Below are 21,095 nucleotides of genomic sequence, written 5' to 3' on the forward strand. Positions count from 1 at the left end.
ACTGGGAGCCAGTGTAAAGACTTTAGAACTGGAGTAATGTGCTCTGATCTCTTTGTTCTGGTTAAAACTCAAGCTGCAGCGTTCTGAATGAGCTGCAGCTGTTTAATGCTTTTTTGTGGGAGTCCAGTCAGAAGACCGTTACAGTAGTCGAGTCTACTTGAGATGAAAGCATGAATCAACTTCTCCTGGTCTGTTTGAGACATAAAACCCTTCACTCTGGATATGTTCTTAAGCTGATAGAAGGCTGTTTTGGTGATTGATTTGATATGACTGCTGAAGGTCAGATGAAGAAGGAAGACAGTGATGAAGACCGTGAGGAAGACAGTGATGAAGACCGTGAGGAAGACAGTGATGAAGACAGTGATGAAGACCTTGAGGAAGACAGTGATGAAGACCGTGAGGAAGACAGTGATGAAGACAGTGATGAAGACCTTGAGGAAGACAGTGATGAAGACCGTGATGAAGACCATGAGGAAGACAGTGATGAAGACCGTCAGTAGCTCAGACCTGTGTGAGGGTTAAAGGTGACAGACATGACGTCACTCAGACATTAGTGAGTCCAGAGACTTCAGGGACAAAGTGATATTCTCCTCATTTAGTTTTTCTCACCACATTGTGAGATTTAGTTTGAGACTGAAGTTTGGACAATAATCTGAGATAAACTGAGTAAAGTGAGATGATGGAGGTAGTGATTCATCAACAAGTACATTTCATTCTGGATTTAAATTCAATCAAATACAGTTGAAGCTCACATGATGAAATGATTTCTACTGTTTCTACTTCCTGATGAAGCAGCAGCGACACTGTTCATGTTGTTCTGAGTCACTTTTACTGTTATTTCTTATTATTGAGCCAAACTAAAGCCTGTTATAATCTGCTCTGTTTAAACTGACAGTAACTTGTTCATGGTCTGAATGTCGTTTGTAGCAGAAACAATAAATCAGTGACAGTTTGTGAAGCTTGTCGTGTGTCACACTGGCTCACAGTAACACACTGATGTTTAGTGTGTATGTACACATTTAAAATGTCAACAAGATCTGATTTGATTGTTTTGAGGTGAAGAGTTCATTTTAAATATTTAAGTGCAATTCAACAAGTTTTGTTGTTTTTGATGTTAATAAAAAAAGTCACTTTTAAACTGATTGATGGGCCTTTAATGTCTTTAACCTGAGTCACAGCTTAAAGGACTAGTTCAACATTTTAGGAAACAGACGACATGAAAACTGTTTGTTATTGAACTGAATCTGTTTTTATGTATTTTTGAAGTTGAATTAAATAAAAGACTTTAAATGTAAAATAAAATGTAATTCATATGTGAGGAGATTAATTCTGCTTTAAAACTGCTTCTTGAATTATCTGAATTGTTCCTTTAAATCCAAATGAGACTTTTTCTTGTTTCTTCTTCATGTAAGAAAAGTTATAAAATATGAAACTTCACTTTAAGCACATTTATCTGCTAATTCTCAGGTGGGATTTAATATTACTTGTACTGAAGTATCCACCACTAGAAAAGGTTTCATAACACTTATTTTTCTACTTTTTATTATAATGTCAGCAGTTGAAGTCAAGTGAAAACCCCTCAATGGTACAAAGGTAAGTAGGGGTGAAAATGAAATGTTTAAATATCAGAAATTAAAGAATACTGAAAGTGTCATTTATAAAAGAGATGAAGTTTATTTAAAACTCACAGCTGTTCTGCAGCAGTGGGAGTTAATTAAAGCTTGAAAGTTGAAGCAAACTCTTCATTACATTGATGAGAATCAGCTGCAACAAACAAACTAATAAAAGAGACAAGAGCCTTCCATTAGAGTTTTACATCTTTATTTCATTTAATTAGTAAATATGTGTTTGAGTTTTTATTTGTTTGCAATAAGAAGCTGCAGCTAAACAAGCATCAAGATAAACAAAGGTGAGTAGCTGCGTGTTGGAACCTTTATAACAGAAATAAACAATAAAGATCCATCATGAGGCTGCAGGTGCATTTAATTAACTGATCTCAGTCTTCAGACAGTTGATTGGTCGGATCGTGTGCTCTTGATTGGTTGGAATTAAAACCTGCAGGAACATTATGGCCATTTATGAAATAGTTTGGACATGCCTGCTTTACAACATAAAAGTAGAAAAAGACAAATAACAAAGTTTCTGCAGGTGATTCCTTCCAAACCTCCGTCTGTGTGAAAGTCTACAGCAGCTCAGGAGTTATCCTGCAGCCTCGCGACGGCTCAGGAGTCCCAGAGAGTAGAGAAGCACAAGAGATGAAACTCAGATTCATCACATCTTATATACACAAAATAAATCTCACAACCAATTCAGGAATGCATCAGAATAGAACATTTCTCAAAATAAAACATTAAAGTAAAGTTCCTCTTTTTGTTTCTATACTTCCACCACAGCTCAACAGGAAACACTAAGAGGGAATCTGATGCTAAAAACACTGTAAATGTGTCAGATATCACTGATATGACTAACTCACACTGCTGTTATCTGCATTTATCTCTCAGGCTTTCTTTACACTTTGTAAATATCATCTTATAATGAATGTTGGCTTCATAGTTTAGTTCCATAACCTTGGTAAGTTACCTGCCTGGTTACCTGTCTATACACATAATATACCAAATGACCACTGTTTCATATTTCCAGCTGGGACTGTGAGAAAACTACAACACGTCTTCATTATTTCTACTCTGCTGCTCTGACTGTGGTAAAACAGCCACGTCTCACTCTCTCCCAGCAGTAATCCTTCTCCTGCTGAAAGTCACAGTCAATTCTCTTCTGCTTCATTCATTAGTTTTAGTCCTCGTTAACTCTCAGTGTGATTCTGAGACACTTGATAAATATGAGCCCAGGCTCACAGTCTGACTTATAACACCTGTTTTTATCTTCAGCTAAATCCAGAGATAACTGTTCAGTTTGGAGTCAGTTAAGAGACTTAAGCGAAGACGACAAAATCCAGATCCAGACTCCAGATGGATCATCAGGATCCAGCTGATCCTCTCTCAACACTCCTGGATGTTCACTCTCACTCTGACAGAGATCATCTCCGTCTGTTGAGAGAAGAAGAAAGAACAGAGGAGATAAATGAGTATTTAGTGAGACTCACTTGATCAGCTGTCAGTCAGTGATGCAGCACATCCAGTATAAAGAGCAGCAGGGACTTCAGTCCTGTTCAGACCAGAAGTGGAACAGCTGTGCAGCGTAGCTTGCTTCCTTTCAGCTCTCATGTTAACGTGTTGGAGTGAACACACTGAGCTCCAAGCTCACACACCTGCACACACTTTTACTATAAAGTGTGTTTCCTCTGCAGATTTCACTCAAGTACACAGAGGAAATAAAGTGCTGAGAGTCATGAACACATCATTACTGCAGAAACAGAGACATTCACTCATCAGTTTACTGATGGATTTACTGCTGATACATGTCAACTCTTATCAAAGTTTAAAGCTACAGAGTCTCTGTGGGATTTGAAGATGTTTCCTGCTGTTAAATCATCACATGACAATCAGTGAGAGCTCTCAGCTAAACAGCTGCTGTGATTCCTGAGGCCTGTACTACGAAGCTGGATTAACCTATCCAGGATCTCTCTCCGTTACCTGGGTTGACTTAACCAGATCTTCGCAGTCTAGGATAAGCGGTACTACGAAGCTGGTTATCAACTCGGTAAATCAACCCAGGGTTTTCCAATCTGGATCTCTGCGCGTTCACATAAAGGGGAGGTGTTTGCAGCGTCTGACCAATCACAAACATGCAGAAACCCTGCAGAGCAGACTACTTTACCATGGAGGAGCAGACAATTATTCTTCAACAATATGAAGAATTCAAACATCATCCAGGCCAAAAGCAACACTGATGCTGCAGCAAAAGCCAGGAAGGAATGCTGGCAGAAAATTGCCGACTCTGTTAATGCGTAAATTCACGAGATCATACAATATTAATTTATCGGACAATATAAACGGACAGCACTCTGATCACACAATGCCACTTTATTACAGCACAGATGTTTGGGGCAGATCGCTTCCTCAGTGCCCTTCCTTTCATAGCGACATTAAGTTAGTTTAATATTCAACATTCAAAATACAAACCTATTATGCGCTTCAACCATTTGAGTGAATGATTTCAAACCAACTGTATAATGTACAGAATAATATCCCGATCCGCACCAATGTTGACAGCCAGGATCTTTTAAGAATGGGCAGGTCATTTTCTAAGAGAGCTGATTGGTCAGGAGGTGGTGCTTTTGTACTCATTGATCTCTTATCCAGAACATAACCTGCTCCGGAGCAGGTTAGCCGTTCAGCATAAGTTACCATGGTGATTTACCCCGGTAAGAAGTGAACCAGCTTCGTAGTACGGAAAACCCAGAGTTAACCCTGAAGTTACCTCGATAAGAGAAAATCCAGCTTCGTAGTACAGGCCTCTGGACTTCAGCAGAGGTTCTGGTCTGTATAAAGACCACATGGTTACTAAACGTAATGATGCTTGTGTGAAATCAGAGCCAGTGGTTTGCAGGCTGCAGTCAGACTGATCTTAGAGCTCTGACAAAGATGAACTGATCAATAGTTTAGTGTTGAAATGAGAGAACAAACACTTTGAGATCATCATTGATGATGAGGATCACTGTCTCTATACATCTTGTAAGGCTGTCAGCTGTAATCCAGCTTTATTTCCTGCAGACATCAACACAACAACAACAGTCGTCTTCACATCAACTCAAACACATGATCACAACAAGCTTCTGGCTCATGTGTTTGGCTGACTGTTCTCTCTCTCTCTGTCTTTCTGTCCAATCCTGAAGCCTGTCACCATTCTCCTCTCACAGCTTCACTGAGGAAAGCAGCACTGAGAAGGTTGGAGCTTCACCAGGAAATACTGGATCTTTGCTTTGATACTGACTGTGTTTAATACTAAACTGCTGAAACCAGCACAGACTGACTCCCACTCTCTACTGACCTCAGAGTCTCCAGTCTGCAGTCTGGACTCTGCTGAAGATCAGACAGTGGCTTCATGTCTGAATCCTTCAGCCTGTTTCCTCTCAGATCCAGCTCTCTCAGATAGGAGGGGTTGGACTTCAGAGCTGAGGCCAGATAATCACAGCTGGTCTCTGACAAACCGCAGAATCCCAATCTGAATGAAAAATAGATGTTGTAGATTAAAATCCATTTATATTCCAATCAGAAGTGTTCAGTTGTAAATGTGTAGTCAGTTTAGAAAACAAAGTTCATGTTTGAAATGATGAAATGTTTCATAATCTGTTCAGAGCTGAAGAAGATTTAAATGTAGAAGTTTAGAAAATGTAAACTCAAAACAGCTGAACCCAACAGGATGCTGGTTAAAAACTGTCAAATACAAACAGTGAAAAAGAGATTTTAACATTCACACACATATTCCTGTGTGTGTGTGTGTGTGTGTGTGTGTTGTGAAGGATCAATATCAATGATCAGACATTATTGATTAAAACACATTAAAGAATATAATAAAGAAATATTTCTCCTTCATCAAGTAAACTTGATCAGTTTCACACAGATATTAGTTGAGAGGATCTTCTGTTTACAGATGTGACTCTTTACCAACAATTAGAAACATTCATTTAACAACTAACAGTGAACATTTTCTACACTTTCTTTAAGAATCATCTTTATAACTACACACTAAACTTTGTACAGTAAAAAAAATATGGAAAAAAGAAAATTAACCTCATGATGTAAGTTATGTATGAACATAAATTAGGTTCAGATGTTAAACATTAAGATCAACGATAGTAACAGACAGTCAGTGAACTGACCTCAGAGTCTCCAGTTTGCAGTCTGGACTCTCCACAAAACCACACAGCTGCTTCACTCCTGAATCCTTCAGGTCGCTGTAGGTCAGATCCAGCTCTCTCAGATGGGAGGGGTTGACCTTCAGAGCTGAGACCAGAGAAGCACAGCTGATCTCTGACAACCTGCAGAATCCCAATCTGAATGAAAAATAGATTTATATTCCAATCAGATATGTTCAGTTGTAAATGTGTAGTTCAACATTACTGTGGGTGTTTTTCAATTATCCTAATTGATGTGTCCTCACTCCTTGATCCCTGCCGGAACCAGAAGTTGGTCCAAAACGTCATTTTGTAGGACGTCATTTACTGAAGTAATTTACCGGCTGACACATCCCTTTATTGATTGTTTGGCTGCTGCAGCTGATTAGACTGATCTGATAAATCACAGCAGTTTGACACTGAAGTGGAGACAGATTACAGAACATCTAGATAATAATCTGTTAATTGTCCATCTGATCAACAAAAGAACCATAACAACTTTCTTCATTTTTTGTTTAAGGATCTGTAATTTTCCCCATTAATTGCTATTATGGATAAATTAATGTAAGGGAGAGTCTGTCTGTTAACAAGGGACACATTTATATTTTAAATTTCTTGTTGTCATTTCCATGTGAGGCTGAAAATTCCTGAGTGTTGGGTTTGATATGAGTTACATGATATATCCTATCATTTGGTCCTGAAACATTTAATCTAAAAATCCTTCAGTGTTCAAAAAGCAGGCTGATCACATTAGGAGTTATTAAATAATGCAATTACAATTAGAATATCAATACAGATGCAAATAATCAGTATATAACAAATGGATTCTGCAAGCAGGAATGGTTCATATGTCTGTCAGCAGGTATTTATCCAGAGATCAGGGTTCGATTCCCAGTCGGGGGGAGTAACACATATCCAGTGTGGACTCTTAGACAAGGTCCTTGATGCTACCACCCTACCTCAGGATGAGTGAAACTGCAAACTTAGGAGTCATGTAGGCTGTTACTACTTGCATCTTACACTGCACTACTACATGCTGAACCAAGTCATAACCAAGTGGCTGGAATAGGGTACAGGATCATCTGCAGTGATTTTGGGCTGGAGGTCCTGAGGTCAGAATGGAAGGCACCTCCTAAGGTGGTTGAGAATGACCAAGCTAAGATCCTGTGGGACTTCCAGATCCAGACTCGTGATGGCTCACCGACCAGTCATCGTGTTAATGGACAAACAACAGAAGAAGGCAGTAGTGATAGACGTAGTGATTGCAAACCACAGCAAAATCAGGAAGAAGGAACACGAGAAGCTTGAATGAGGAGCTAGAGTAGATGTGGGGAGTAAAGGTAACAGTGGTGCCAGTGGTAATCGGAGCACTGGGAGCTGTGACCCACAAACTGGGAGAATGGCTCCAGCAGATTCCAGATGCAATCTGAGGTCTCTGTCCAGAAGACTGCAGTCCCAGGAACAGCTAAAATACTGCAGAGAGCCTTCAAACTCCCAGACCTCTGGTAGAGGACACAAGATTGAAGAAGACACGCCACGCCCATGGGGTGAGAGGGGGATTTTTTTTTTTAAAGTATATTTTTTCGGGCTTTTTTGCCTTTAATGTACAGGACAGTGGAGAGAGACAGGAAACAGGCAGAGAGAGGGGGAATGACACGCAGGATAAGACCGCTCGGCTCGGGATTCGAACCGGGGTCGCCTGCAACGAGGACTGTAGCCTCAAGACATGGGGCGGGTGCGCTACCCGCTGAGCTATGCTCAACCCGAGAGGGGGATTTTATGTATAAATATATATAATATAATTTAACAAAACACTGCTGCTCGGTATTAGTATAAGGACACTGCACATGTGTGCCAACATGTGACGCTTCAGAGGAAACGATGTCTCATTTCTTTAAAATCATATCTCCTCGTCTCCTCTGTGTCCACATCAATGAGCTTTTCTCTAAAATGAGCAGAGTGTCTTTGTCATTGTGTTGTTGTGGATCATCATCATGTTTTCTACAGACATCATTCAAATGTCACCACAACATTCAGACATATTCATGTCAACACTGAGTCATAAAATGCTGCTGAACTTAGTCAAATCTGTAATTAGAACAAGACTGTGTATTTTAAATTCCGTGAACTGACCTCAGAGCCTTCAGACTACAGTTTGGACTCTCCAGTCCAGCAGACAGAAGCTTCACTGATGAATCAGACAGTTTGTTTCCACTCAGGTCCAGATCTGTCAGATGAGGGTTGGATTTCAGAGCTGAGGCCACAACTTCACAGTGAGTCTCTGAGACTTTACATGCAGAAAGTCTGTAATGACACATATATTACAACATATGTTATCATGAAAGAGGACACTTTATATTTACTTCATGCACACATCAGTGGTTCAGATAATCTTTTTAACATTAAAAAAAAATAAAATAAATATATATATATATATATATATATATATATATATATTATATAGAAAACCACTTTTACTGTCCACTATGTTTAATGTGACTGCAGGATATTTAGACTCAATTCAGTTCAGTGAACAGTTCCAGTTGAGAAAGATCATCTCTCTTTGCTACCTGCTGCTGTCAGGTTCACATCCATAAGCAGCTACATTTACTGACTGTCCACAAACACTAATGAAACTAATGACCTGACAATATCACACCTGTGACATTGCAGTTGAGTTACTCCTGGTCTTAGGGATTGCATAATTTTATTGTTTTGTTGATTTGTGTTGATATTTAACCTTATTGACTGGTCATCTTAGTTTTAATAGGTGCAACAGCATCCATGACATTTGAGATAATATACTATCAAAAATAAATCACCCTAACCCTAACCCTAAATAAACAACCAACTGAAATATTAAAATAATTTACACTCACAACATTTAAACAGCACAAGAACATCTGAGACAAATATAACTGACATGTTATTTCAGTTATAAACAAGTAGAGCACTATTTTAACAATAATAGGAATTTTGTATTATTCATATTTGAAGAACTAAACTACTAATCTACACTTATTTGTAATGTTAATCACATCTGGACTTACACAGCCTTTCTGCAGTTCCTCACAGCTGGGATCAGTCTCCGTTGTCCCTCCTGTGATGCTTGGTACTTCCACAGGTGCAACTCATCCAGAACCTCCTCTGACATCTGCAGCATGTAGGACAGAGCTGAGCACTGGATATCAGAGAGTACTTTCCATGATCTGTTCTCTGACTTCAGGAACTCTTGGATCTCCTGATGTACTGAGCAGTCGTTCATCTCCATCAGACAGTGGAAGATGTTGATGCTTCTGTCAGGAGAGATACGGTTATTCTCTTCATCATGGTCATAACCATAGTCATCATCAACATCGTCATCGTCAAAAAGGTCAGCATATTTGTCATTATCCCGACTGTTCATCTCCTTCAGATTGTTGATGACTGTCTGGATGGTTCTTGGACTGTTGTCTGTCCGACCCAGCAGGCCTCCTAAGAGACTCTGGTTGGACTCCAGAGAGAGGCCATGAAGGAAGCGAACAAACAGGTCCAGGTGGCCATTTTTACTTTGGAGAGATTTCTCCATGGCTGCCTTCAGGAAGTCATCCAGAAATGGGTCACTGTAATATATATATAGGAAGTTATTCACTACCTCTGTGTTGCTGCTGGTGTAACAGTGGTACATGTAGACTGCAGCCAGAAACTCCTGAATGCTCAAATGAACAAAGCTGTAGACTGTTTTCTGGAAGATCACACTCTCTCTTTTGAGGATCTGTGTACAAACTCCTGATAACATCGAGGCCTCTGTGACATCAAGACCACACTGCTCCAGGTCTTCTTGGTAGAACATGATGTTTCCTTTCTCCAGTTGTTCAAACGCCAGCCTCCCCAGCTTCAGAAGAAGGTTCCTGTCAGCCTCCGTCAGCTCCTGTGGACTCGTCTCATGTCCCTCATCATACTTGTTCTTCTTCCTCTTTGTCTGAACCAGCAGGAAGTGTGAGTACATGTCAGTCAGGGTCTTGGGCAGCTCTCCTCTCTGGTCTGTAGTCAACATGTGGTCCAGAACTGTAGCAGTGATCCAGCAGAAGACTGGGATGTGACACATGATGTGGAGGCTCCTGGATGTCTTGATGTGTGAGATGATTTTGCTGGACTGCTCTTCATCACTGAATCTCCTCCTGAAGTACTCCTCCTTCTGGGGGTCAGTGAAGCCTCGTACTTCTGTCACCCTGTCCACAAAGAGAGGAGGGATCTGATTGGCTGCTGCAGGTCGGGAAGTTATCCAGACGAGAGCCGAGGGAAGCAACTTCCCCTTGATGAGGTTTGTCAATAGCACGCTGACTGATGACTTCTGTGTGACATCAGACACGACCTCACTGTTGTTGAAATCCAGTGAAAGTCTGCTTTCATCCAGGCCGTCAAAGATGAACAGAACTTTACAGACAGCGAGCTTCTCTGCTGTGAGCTTCTGTAATGTTGGATAGAAAACATGGATCAACATGAGCAGGCTGCACTGCTTATCTTTGATCAAGTTCAGCGCCCTGAACGAGAACAGAATCAGCAGACTGATATCTTGGTTGTTGGAGCGCTGTGCCCAGTCCAGAGTGAACTTCAGCACTGAGAAGGTTTTTCCAATGCCAGCGACACCGTTCATCAGAACCACTCTGATGTGTTTCTGTTGGTCAGGTAAGACTTTAAAGATGTCCTGACACTTGATTGGAGTGTCATGGAGGGTCTTCATCTTGAAAGCTGTTTCAAGCTGCCACACCTCATGTTGGGTATTAACCTCTTCACTCTGTCCCACTGTGATGTAGACCTTAGTGAAGATGCTGATGAGGAGGATTTTACTTCCTGCTTCATCAGTTCCTTGAGTCACACATTCACATGTGCTGCTCAGACTGATCTGATGTTCATCTAAAACCTCCTGCAGACCACTTTCTGCTGAAAGAGAAGAAAAAAGGTAGAATGAAACAGAAATCAGTGTGACTGTTAATGTTCAGTAGGATAGAGGAAGTGGATTCCTGTCCTGTTTTCAGAGATGATGACATCAGCACACAGATCTTCAGTCTTACTTTGTACAGTGCTGGTCTGACTGTCTGTCTGCAGTCCAGGTCTGGTTCTGGATCTTTCTGCACACTGGGGACAGGAGGAATCTCCTGATGAAGCAGACTGGTCCCAGTATGAGGTGATGCACTGTCTGCAGAACCAGTGTCCACAGCTGGTAGAGACTGGATCCTTCAGGACGTCCTGACACAAAGAACAGCAGGACAGCTGCTCCTCCACAGAAACAGCCCTCCTCTTCCTCTCTCTGTGGACATGAACACATTCTTTATGTCACATGACATTAGTGGAGGCCAACCGACAGCTCACAAGCTGCATGCAGCTCTTTCCCCACATAAACAGTCCAGACTGTCAGTATTTAGACACTTACAGTTTCTGTTCTTCAGGCTCAGTTTGAAATTAAATAATATACAGTGCTGCTTGAAAGTATACGAACCCTTTAGAATTTTCTCTGTGATTCCTCACTTTCAATTTTTCACAGCAATAACTTCAACAAAACATTTCTGGTAACTGCTTGTCATCACCGCACATCAGTTTGGAGGAATTTTATCCCGACACAACAGTCTCAACTTAGGGATCTTGGAGTGCTTCTTGGCATGAACTGCAAGCTTCAGGTCCTTCCATAGTATTTCTCTAGAATTAATGTCAGGACTTTGACTCAGTTGTTCCAAAACTTTCTTTTGCTCTAACCTTTGATGGAATTATTAATTATTAATTAATATTTGTTGTAGTTGTCTTATTTTATGACCCACTTCCTGTTCGGTCATGGATGGATACCTCAATGTGTTCCTGTATAATTCGCTGGTACAACTCAGAACTCAACGCCCCATCAATGATTACAAACCATCCTAGTCCAGACGCAGTAAAGCAGACCTGAACCATGATACTACCACTGCCATGTTTTTACAGATGAGAGGAGTCTCTTATGTTTGAATACAGTGTTTGCTCATCGCTTCTTGTGACTGTCACTTTCTGGCTTCTCCATGTGGTCTTCAGCAAACTGTAGACAGAAGCAATGTTATTTTTGGAGAAATATGGCTTCCTCTTTGCAACTGATGTTCAATGTTCTCCTGATGATGGACTTACAAATACTGACTGTATAAAGGCCTTTAGTTTCCTAGCTGTTACCCCGGAGTCCCCGTGACCTCCTGGACTATTACATACCTGCTCTTGCTGTGACCTTTGTGGTTCAACCACTCCTAGGAGGTTAACACTAGTGTTGTAGTCAAGACCAAAACTGAGGGAGTGGGAGGGAGTGGGGGGGAGGGGTGACATTTCAAGTTCAAGACCAAATCAATGCAAGACCATTTTTTAGACCATTACTGTAATCGTAATCACGTGGCTCAACATTTACATTATTCCTCTGCTAAAAAGGAAAGCTTTATGTAGGAATGTTAATAAAATACAAATGGATGTACAGTAGGGCTGAGTGATATGATCATTTACACTCACCCACCACTTCATTAGATACACCTGTGCAATCTAATTCAATCCAATACAACAGAAGATGACTGATTGGGGTTATTTTGGAGAAGGAAACACATATCGACGAAGGAACAGACTTCAACATAACACCGGCGGCAGTGTTAAAACTTTCAAAGTAAAATAAGTTATTGGTTGCATTTGAAGTTTTACATTTGTTTTACACTCACACACACAGTAAAAAAAACAAGATAGATGTCATTGCAGCTTTGTTCAACTGGTCTCGAGAAAAAAATCCAAAGTCCAGCTTGTCTACGACCAAGACCTTAAATATGTCCAAGACCAATCTTGAGTACTACAACAGTAGTTAACACTCCTGGGGAGGGTAACAGTGATATTTGATGTCTACACAATCTGCCTGAGGAGCAGCAGAGCTGAGTATGTGGGTTGCGCCCATGAAACATTTAGCAAATATTGTAGGATCGGCTGGGGCTTGCTGTTCTTGCCAAGTGTGACCAACACAACCATGTTGACTCAGCTCTGCTGCTCATCCCACAAATGCATGTTCCTTACACATGTGGCTCTATTTTAAAAAGGAGAATTAACAGGCTTTCCAACGGTATAAGTTTTACTGCCAAGAAGCATTGTTTACAACAAAGAAATCATCTACCAAACACAAATGTCCTTACTTTTTGTGCCTTGTTTAGTTTCCACAGCAAATTGAAGTTAGTTAATTATTTCTTTCCTTCATATCTACACTACAATCTTTTTACAGTAGAAACAGTCTCTTACTTTGTGTCTGAGGATCCAGGTTCATTACTGAAGACTAGAGGAGGATCTTTAGACTGGTCACTCTTCATAGACAGACAGCTGGATATTACAGACTCTGCTCTCTGTCTGTAGAAACAACAATAATTTTACACATATATTTAGTAAAAACTTTCCACAGCAAATTGAAGTTAGTTCATTATTTCTTTCCTTCATATCTACACTACAATCTTCATGAAAGTGTCTCACTGACTCACCTTCAGGACAGTTTACAGTAGAAACAGTCTCTTACTTTGTGTCTGAGGGTCCAGGTTCATTACTGAAGACAAGAGGAGGATCTTTAGATTGGTCACTCTTCATAGACAGACAGCTGGATATTACAGACTCTGCTCCGTCCTCCTCTTCCTCCTCTTCCTTCATCTTCTGGAGTCTGAGAGGTAAACCAGTAACACTGGAGACACACACATATCTGTCTGTAGTAACAACAATTATTTAACACATATCATTAGTTCTTCTAAAGCTCAGATGTAACATGAAACATTATTTAATAAAGACAACTAATAGTTGTGTTCATATCTCCTTCTGCATGTTCTAAACATTTTATCTACAGCTGCAAAATGAATCAATTTCACTCAAGAGGTTTTAACATCGAAATGTTTGTCTGATATTTGAGGTGTTAAAATGTCAAATGACAAATAATGATTTTATATAACAGTTTATTTAGAGGCACTGCTGCCTGATGCTGGACTGTCACATTAACTTGTTCCTGTCTACAAAGCAAACAACACAATCTGTCCTCTGCTACTTAACCTGTATTAAATATTGGTTCAAGCAACTAATAGACATGTCTGAACAGCAATCAAGCATCTTTCACTAAATGAAAGATATAAATGAATAAATAATACAGTCAATGCTCAATGACCAAAAGGATCAGTGACTGAATTATAAAAAACTCACAGTATTATAAAATACATATTGTTGTAATGAAGATTATCAAATGATATTAAAATGAATCATCTTCAGCTCAGTTTACAGTAGAAACAGTCTCTTACTTTGTGTCTGAGGGTCCAGCTTCATTACTGAAGACTAGAGGAGGATCTTTAGACTGGTCACTCTTCATAGACAGACAGCTGGATATTACAGACTCTGCTCCGTCCTCCTCTTCGTCCTCTATCTTCATCTTCTGGAGTCTGAGAGGTAAACCAGTAACACTGGAGACACACACACATACACAGTATAATAAACCCAGTCCTGCCTCTCAACTTAGTAGCTTCTTATTAGTTTACATGACTTTAACTACAACCATGTGTGTTTTCTAGTCATCACAAAGAGAAACTTTTACTCTGGTTTAAATCCAACAAACAGACTTCAGATAAACATGTGTGTGCTTCTTAACTGTGACTTCTCTCTATTTAGAGCTCAGCAGTGAGTCACGTGACATCGCTGTGAGGACGCACAAACCAGGAAAACAACAGGAAACAACGTTTAACACCTCAAACTCTGTCATTTCACATTTAATCAACTAAACAATGAATGTGATCAATAATCATCAGATTAATCAATAATGACAGTAATCAATATTTACAGTCCTGATATTAACACTCACCTGCCTCACACTGTTTTCCTGCTTCTGCTCAGCTGACTGTGAAATGGCGTCGGTTTGTCTTATTCTATTTGACCTCAATTTTATTTCCAACACTTTTTAATTTTAATTAAATGTCTTTATATTGTGCTGTGTGTTGCTTCTATATGCTGTTTTAATGCATCTATGTTTTATGTGAAGCTCGCTGAAGTGACTTTTTGAAATATTCTGTTTTCCTCCTTGGATCACAGAAGGTGTGTTGCAGCTCTCACTTCTTAAAAGTTCTTAAACTTCTTAAATCACAGCTGAAGACTTTTCTGTTTGTTGCTTTTACTAAATCATATTTTAGAGTTAGTATCTCACACCGTGACTTTATATTCTCCGGTTTTATCTTATTTTACTTTAGCTCCATTTTATTTCCAATTTAATACTTTTTAATTGTATTCAAATGTCTTTTTATTTTACATGTGTTGTATTTGTATCCTGTCTTTATGTAAAACACTCTGAGTTGCCTTGTTGATGCTGTTTTCCTCCTTCTGCTCTACTGACTATAAAATGGCATCTTCAATCACTTTAACCTTTACTGCCTACCTGTGTGTGTGTGTGTGTGTGTGTGTGTGTGTGTGTGTGTGTGTGTGTGTGTGTGTGTGTGTGTGTGTGTGTGTGTGTGTGTATGTGTGTGTGTGTGTGTGTGTGTGTGTGTGTGTGTGTGTGTGTGTGTGTGTGTGTGTGTGTGTGTGTGTGTGTGTGTGTATGTGTGTGTGTGTGTGTGTGTGTGTGTCTGTGTGTCATAAAATGAACATGAAGATCTGTTGTAGATTACAGCTGAATGGAAGCTACTTCATTATTTCTTTCCTTCATATCTACACTACAACCTTCATGAAAGCGTCTCACTGAATCCTCTTCAGGTCAGTTTACAGTAGAAACAGTCTCTTACTTTGTGTCTGAGGGTCCAGGTTCATTACTGAAGACTAGAGGAGGATCTTTAGACTGGTCACTCTTCATAGACAGACAGCTGGATATTACAGACTCTGCTCCGTCCTCCTCTTCCTCCTCTTTCTTCATCTTCTGGAGTCTGAGAGGTAAACCAGTAACACTGGAGACACACACACATACACAGTATAATAAACCCAGTCCTGCCTCTCAACTTAGTAGCTTCTTATTAGTTGACATGACTTTAACTACAACCATGTGTGTTTTCTAGTCATGACAAAGAGAAACTTTGACTCTGGTTTAAATCCAACAAACAGACTTCAGATAAACATGTGTGTGCTTCTTAACTGTGACTTCTCTCTATTTAGAGCTCAGCAGTGAGTCACGTGACATCGCTGTGAGGACGCACAAACCAGGAAAACAACAGGAAACAACGTTTAACACCTCAAACTCTGTCATTTCACATTTAATCAACTAAACAATGAATGTGATCAATAATCATCAGATTGATCAATAATGACAGTAATAATTATCTACAGTCCTGATATTAACACTCACCTTCCTCAGACTTTCTTTTTTCCTCCTTCTGTTCTGCTGACTGTAAAATGGTCCTGCCCCTCCCTTCTTCTTTACCAGAAATTGTGTGTTGGTTCATCCAACTTCTGATTGGTTGAAGCCGCCTACAGCCTGCCTCCAACCCTCCTCCTTCTTCCTGTTTCTCTCTGCCTGATCATGCATGAAGGCTAGAAATCACAGAGCTAAAATGCAGTCGGCTCCACAGCGCAGGAGCACAAAACAATTACCACCCAGACATGTATCAGCCAAGAAGGGTTGGGTATATGGTCATGTGACAAGAGAGCGAGGGGGAGTATCCATAAACCAGAAAAGTGGAACTAAAGGGGAGATACTGGAGTTAATATAAACTGAGTCTATTTAATATGAAATACTTAACTTACATGTAGTAAGTTCTTTTCTTTGTCACATTTCAGTTTGAGTTTGAACAGACAGAAAAAGCAGTGCTGCCCTATTGTTTGTCCCAGCCCCCTCAAGTATATCAGGCTAGAAATGAACCTGATGGAAGCAAAACAGCATGTAGGACTGTAGCTCAACTCAGGGTGGTCTACTAATAAACTCAGTCATATTTCTAGATATGACAGGTGCACCGTTCAAAGTTGGATGTATGTTGTCTTCTTCTGCATCGCATCAAATCACATTTTATTGAATCAAATTGTATTGAATGTTGAGGCATCACTATAGGGGTGAATCATATCATGGCACATTGGTTTGATGCTTCATGTGTGTCTTTAATGTATGACAAGGAGAGAAACTGAGCACATTAAAGGTAACTCCATGATACTATTTTGTTATATATAAAGTCTGATTTAATTATCATTTTGTCTAATAATTTAGTTTATGACCAAATAAAGTTCCCAGTTTACTGCTAATTAGCAAATGAGTCACTGAGTTACTCTTTTTGTTTTTCTGTTCACATAAACATTTTATATTATATAACTACAACATATTTCTTGCTGCATACTTAATAAAACTTGAAAACCTCTCACTGTAGAAGTTACAGGAGTTTTGTCTCTTTACATGTGAACAGTCTGTTTGCCTGAGCAGCAGCGCCCTCATGAGGAAAAATACTGAACTACAGACTGATACTCCCCTAAATCTCAGAGAGAAATATTATACTTTCTACTCCACTACATTTATTTAACAGCTTTAGTTACTTCTCAGATGCATATTTGACACAATGGATAATATAACAAGCTTTTAAAATACAACACATTGTTAAAGATGAAACCAGTCAGCAGTGTGTAGTCGGCTCACATTTCAGATGTCTATGAGTTGTTAACAGCTCCACCAAATACTGATTCTTCCCTCTAAACTTCTCACATGCTTTCATTTCAATAAATGTTAAAATGATCCAATATTTCAGCAACAATCAAAGATTAGAGAAAAAGTCCAAAAACTGAAAACACATTTGTGTATCAGAACTTTGTTTTTTCTTCTATGTGCTAATGAAATGAAAGTTCATTCAGAGCTTTTCACAAGCTCTCGTCCAGTTTTATTTCTCAACCCTCTGTCATTCTGATCCCTCACACAGCTCATTGGTGCTGTATGTAATCCAGAGCTGCATCAACATGACGCACAAATATACCAACATGTATGTGTCTATGTATTAAAAGAAGGTGAGCACACAGGTTGTACGTATTTTTACATTGTGTTCACTGTAAATGTCATGCAGCAGGATATTTATAGATCTGCACTGAATGAAACACACACAGCTGCTGCTGGAAGAACTGTGTACTTGAATGTGTGATTTTTCTTATTACTACAAGAACAGTCATTTGATATTTGACGTTCTATCCTCTAATCAGAGCTGGTTTGTACTTTTCAATAAGATATCCAGACAATACATGAAGAGTAAATTGCTTCTATTTATGACTGATGATCAATAGTCATTTCCAACCAGTTGAGAATGAGCGACTAGCATCACCATGAGGTTGTAGTTTTTAATCAAGTCTCTCAACAACTGAATGAATGGATCGTCATTCAGTTTGGTTCAAACTTTCATGAACCAATCATCAGCTACATGTCCGGAGGCTCCCATTCAAAAAGTCTCAACTTCTCTCTACAAATACTGAGTCAGTCATTGTTTAATGTGTCGCTCTGGTCTCAAGCTCTACATTCAGGCCCTCTAATAAATGTGTTGGTGGTAACTTTGAGTGCTCCCAGTAAGCTAATGTTAGCTTGGGTCAGAGGTAGCAGGGTGTATTTCCAGCCTGAAAGTAACAAACTGCACTCCTATTTGGAAGCTCATCCAAAGCAGAAAAGGTGGATTCAACCAGAAGCTGCAACTCTGGACCTCAAACCTCAAACCAGCTCCAATGAGACCAACCGGTGTCCAGGTATACATAAAGTCTGAAAGAGTCCTGCTGACTTTGTTGATGCTCTGACTTTTTATAATGACAGAAGTTTCTTTAAATGAAACCTTCGGTATAACTTAACATAGTACGGTGGCTTGGTGGTTAGCACTGTTTCCTCACAGCAAGAAGGTCTTGGGTTCGCTACCTGGCTGAGGCCTTTCTGTGTGGAGTCTGCATGTTCTTCCGGTGCTTGCATGGGTTTCCTCCCATTGTGGAAAAACATGTATTTTTGGTTAATCGTCCCATTGGTGCCTGTGACTGAGGTACTGTAATAGAATCTGGAGTTGGTCCTCAGGTGCTGCTCCTAGTACTTAGGATGTGTTAAATGAAGAGACTGAATCTCACTGTACAACCATATGTGTGACAGATACCTTTAATATAATAATGAGTTAACCCTGTGTTGTGTCAGTGCTTTATTGATCCACACTGGGTCACATTTTAACTCGGGTTGTGTCTGAAATCGCTCCCTGTTTACTACACAGTGCTCTACGCTTACCCTCCACCATGCTATTTGAGTGTCTGAGAGTGTAAATATATCCACTGTTTAGAGCCATCAAATATTCTACTGTCTGTAACATGTTCACTACTTTCTGCTAACAATCCCACAATGCACTGCTCCACATTTTAAAGACTCCACAGCTGATGGTGATGACACAAAATTATAACGACTAGTTAGTGTCTGAAACTTTGGTTTTCTGCTCACTACTGTGTTTTTATATAGGTAGCAGCGAATGAGTGAATAAGCAGCCCCAGTTATTTTTAGTGTGAGACATATTAACACGGTAAACGTTGCACCTGCTAAACACCAGCATGGTAATATTGTAACAGGAAGCATGTTGGCATGGCTGCAGACTCGTGATCATTTTTTTCATTCATCATAATTTTAAAAAGTTTTACATGAAAAAGAAGAATTATGATGTCATCAATCCAAATAAATGCCCCATGTGTGAGCAGGTGTCATGTGACACACCAGGAGTCACATCTCAGCTGGTAAAAATAGCATAATGTGTCACACGCACACACACACACACACACACACACACACACACACACACACGGTGTCTCCGGTCTCAGTAAACAAGCTGGTGAATGTGGACAGACAGCAGGACGTTAGCAGGGACACTCAGGTAAGATCACACATGGATCTTTGTTGTTTGGATTCACAGTCAGACTTCATACAGGAACTAAAACTAAAACATGAAATATGACTTTACAAAAAAGTTGTTTCATAAACAGCGTGACGTTTGTCTTTAAGTGAACAGATAAACTGAGAACATAAGAGACATAGAGGTATTCCATGCTTCAGTATCAGTGTCCTCATATGAAGCACGTTTACACATAAAGCATGTGAGAAGTTTAGAGGGAAAAATCAGTATTTGGTGGAACTGTTAACAACTCAGACATCTGAACTGTGAGCCGACTACACACTGCTGACTGGTTTCATCTTTAACAATGTGTTGTATTTTTATTTTTCTGTGCTGATGTCACTGAATTATTCATGATGTAGTATTACAGTAAAAGTACTGCAGTATTATAGTGATGTAGTATGCAGTATTTAAAAGCTTGTTTTATTATCCATTGTGTCAAATCTGCATCTGAAAAGTAACTAAAGCTGTTAAATAGATGTAGTGGAGTAGAAAGTACATCACATGGAAACTACAGTAAAGTATAAGTACCTCAAACTGTACTACAGTAAAGTACTAGTACCTCAAACTGTACTACAGTAAAGTACTAGTACCTCTAACTGTACTACAGTAAAGTACTAGTACCTCAAACTGTACTACAGTAACGTACTAGTACCTCAAACTGTACTACAGTAAAGTACTAGAACCTCACATTGTACTACAGTAACGTACTAGTACCTCTAACTGTACTACAGTAAAGTACAAGTACCTCAAATTGTACTACAGTAAAGTATAAGTACCTCAAACTGTACTACAGTAAAGTACAAGTACCTCAAACTGTACTATGGTAAAGTACTAGTACCTCTAACTGTACTATAGTAAAGTACTAGTACCTCTAACTAGAAGGCCTGAATTTAGAGATTTAGACCAGAATGACTCAAACAAAGACAGACTCAGTATTCATGGAGAGAAGTTGAGGCTTTTTGAACGGTCACCAAGATACTTCAACATGGGAGCTGCTGATTGGACAGGACAGGTGATCAGGACCAGGTGCTCAGGTAGTGGTGGAGCGCTTCAGACTGGGTGATTGGGCAGAATGGGAGGCAGGTGAGAACAGAGGGTTAGGGTTAGAGAATGAAGACCAGGTGAGCAGGTTGGTGGATGAACCTTCCTCCATGAACTGTAAAAATGAAATACAGAATGATGAACTCAAATTACAATAGTTAGACGTGATGATTGTGACTCTGGATGTTTGGGCTCGATGTCTCGCTGCAGAAAACCTTCAGGACGGTCAGACTCTAAACATCTAAACCTTACACACACTCCCATGTATGTCCTGTGATAGCTGACGTTAACAGCTGCTCTGCTAGTTTCGTATTTCAGTGTTATATTGCTCCTGTTTAACTTTTATATTAAAACACGGAGACGCTGTGAACTGAGAATATTCTGTGTGATAATGTCCCCGGTGTTTCCAGCTTGGTTGAAAAATACATCAAACA

The 21,095-nt window shown here is 39.7% G+C and overlaps 2 protein-coding genes across 2 annotated transcripts; both read right to left on the reverse strand.

Moving 5' to 3' along the window:
* Window positions 1-3,034: 3,034 nt before the first annotated feature.
* Window positions 3,035-9,079, reverse strand: LOC128364275 (ribonuclease inhibitor-like). Its single transcript, XM_053324809.1, has 5 exons — window positions 8,845-9,079; window positions 7,928-8,098; window positions 5,780-5,953; window positions 4,993-5,121; window positions 3,035-3,044 (listed from the first exon to the last, which is right to left on the reverse strand). The coding sequence occupies exons 1-5, from the start codon at window positions 9,063-9,065 to the stop codon at window positions 3,035-3,037; spliced, it is 705 nt and encodes a 234-aa protein (XP_053180784.1). The 5' UTR covers window positions 9,066-9,079.
* An 899-nt stretch (window positions 9,080-9,978) lies between these two features.
* On the reverse strand, window positions 9,979-13,414 carry LOC128364277 (E3 ubiquitin-protein ligase TRIM17-like). The gene is made up of 5 exons (XM_053324810.1): window positions 13,320-13,414; window positions 13,052-13,156; window positions 10,849-11,084; window positions 10,624-10,717; window positions 9,979-10,039 (listed from the first exon to the last, which is right to left on the reverse strand). Exons 1-5 carry the CDS (start codon window positions 13,385-13,387, stop codon window positions 9,979-9,981), a joined length of 564 nt encoding a protein of 187 aa, XP_053180785.1. The 5' UTR covers window positions 13,388-13,414.
* Between the last annotated feature and the right edge of the window lie 7,681 nt (window positions 13,415-21,095).

The sequence above is a fragment of the Scomber japonicus genome, chromosome 9 (assembly GCF_027409825.1).
Source record: "Scomber japonicus isolate fScoJap1 chromosome 9, fScoJap1.pri, whole genome shotgun sequence".
In the NCBI taxonomy this organism is placed as follows: domain Eukaryota; kingdom Metazoa; phylum Chordata; class Actinopteri; order Scombriformes; family Scombridae; genus Scomber; species Scomber japonicus.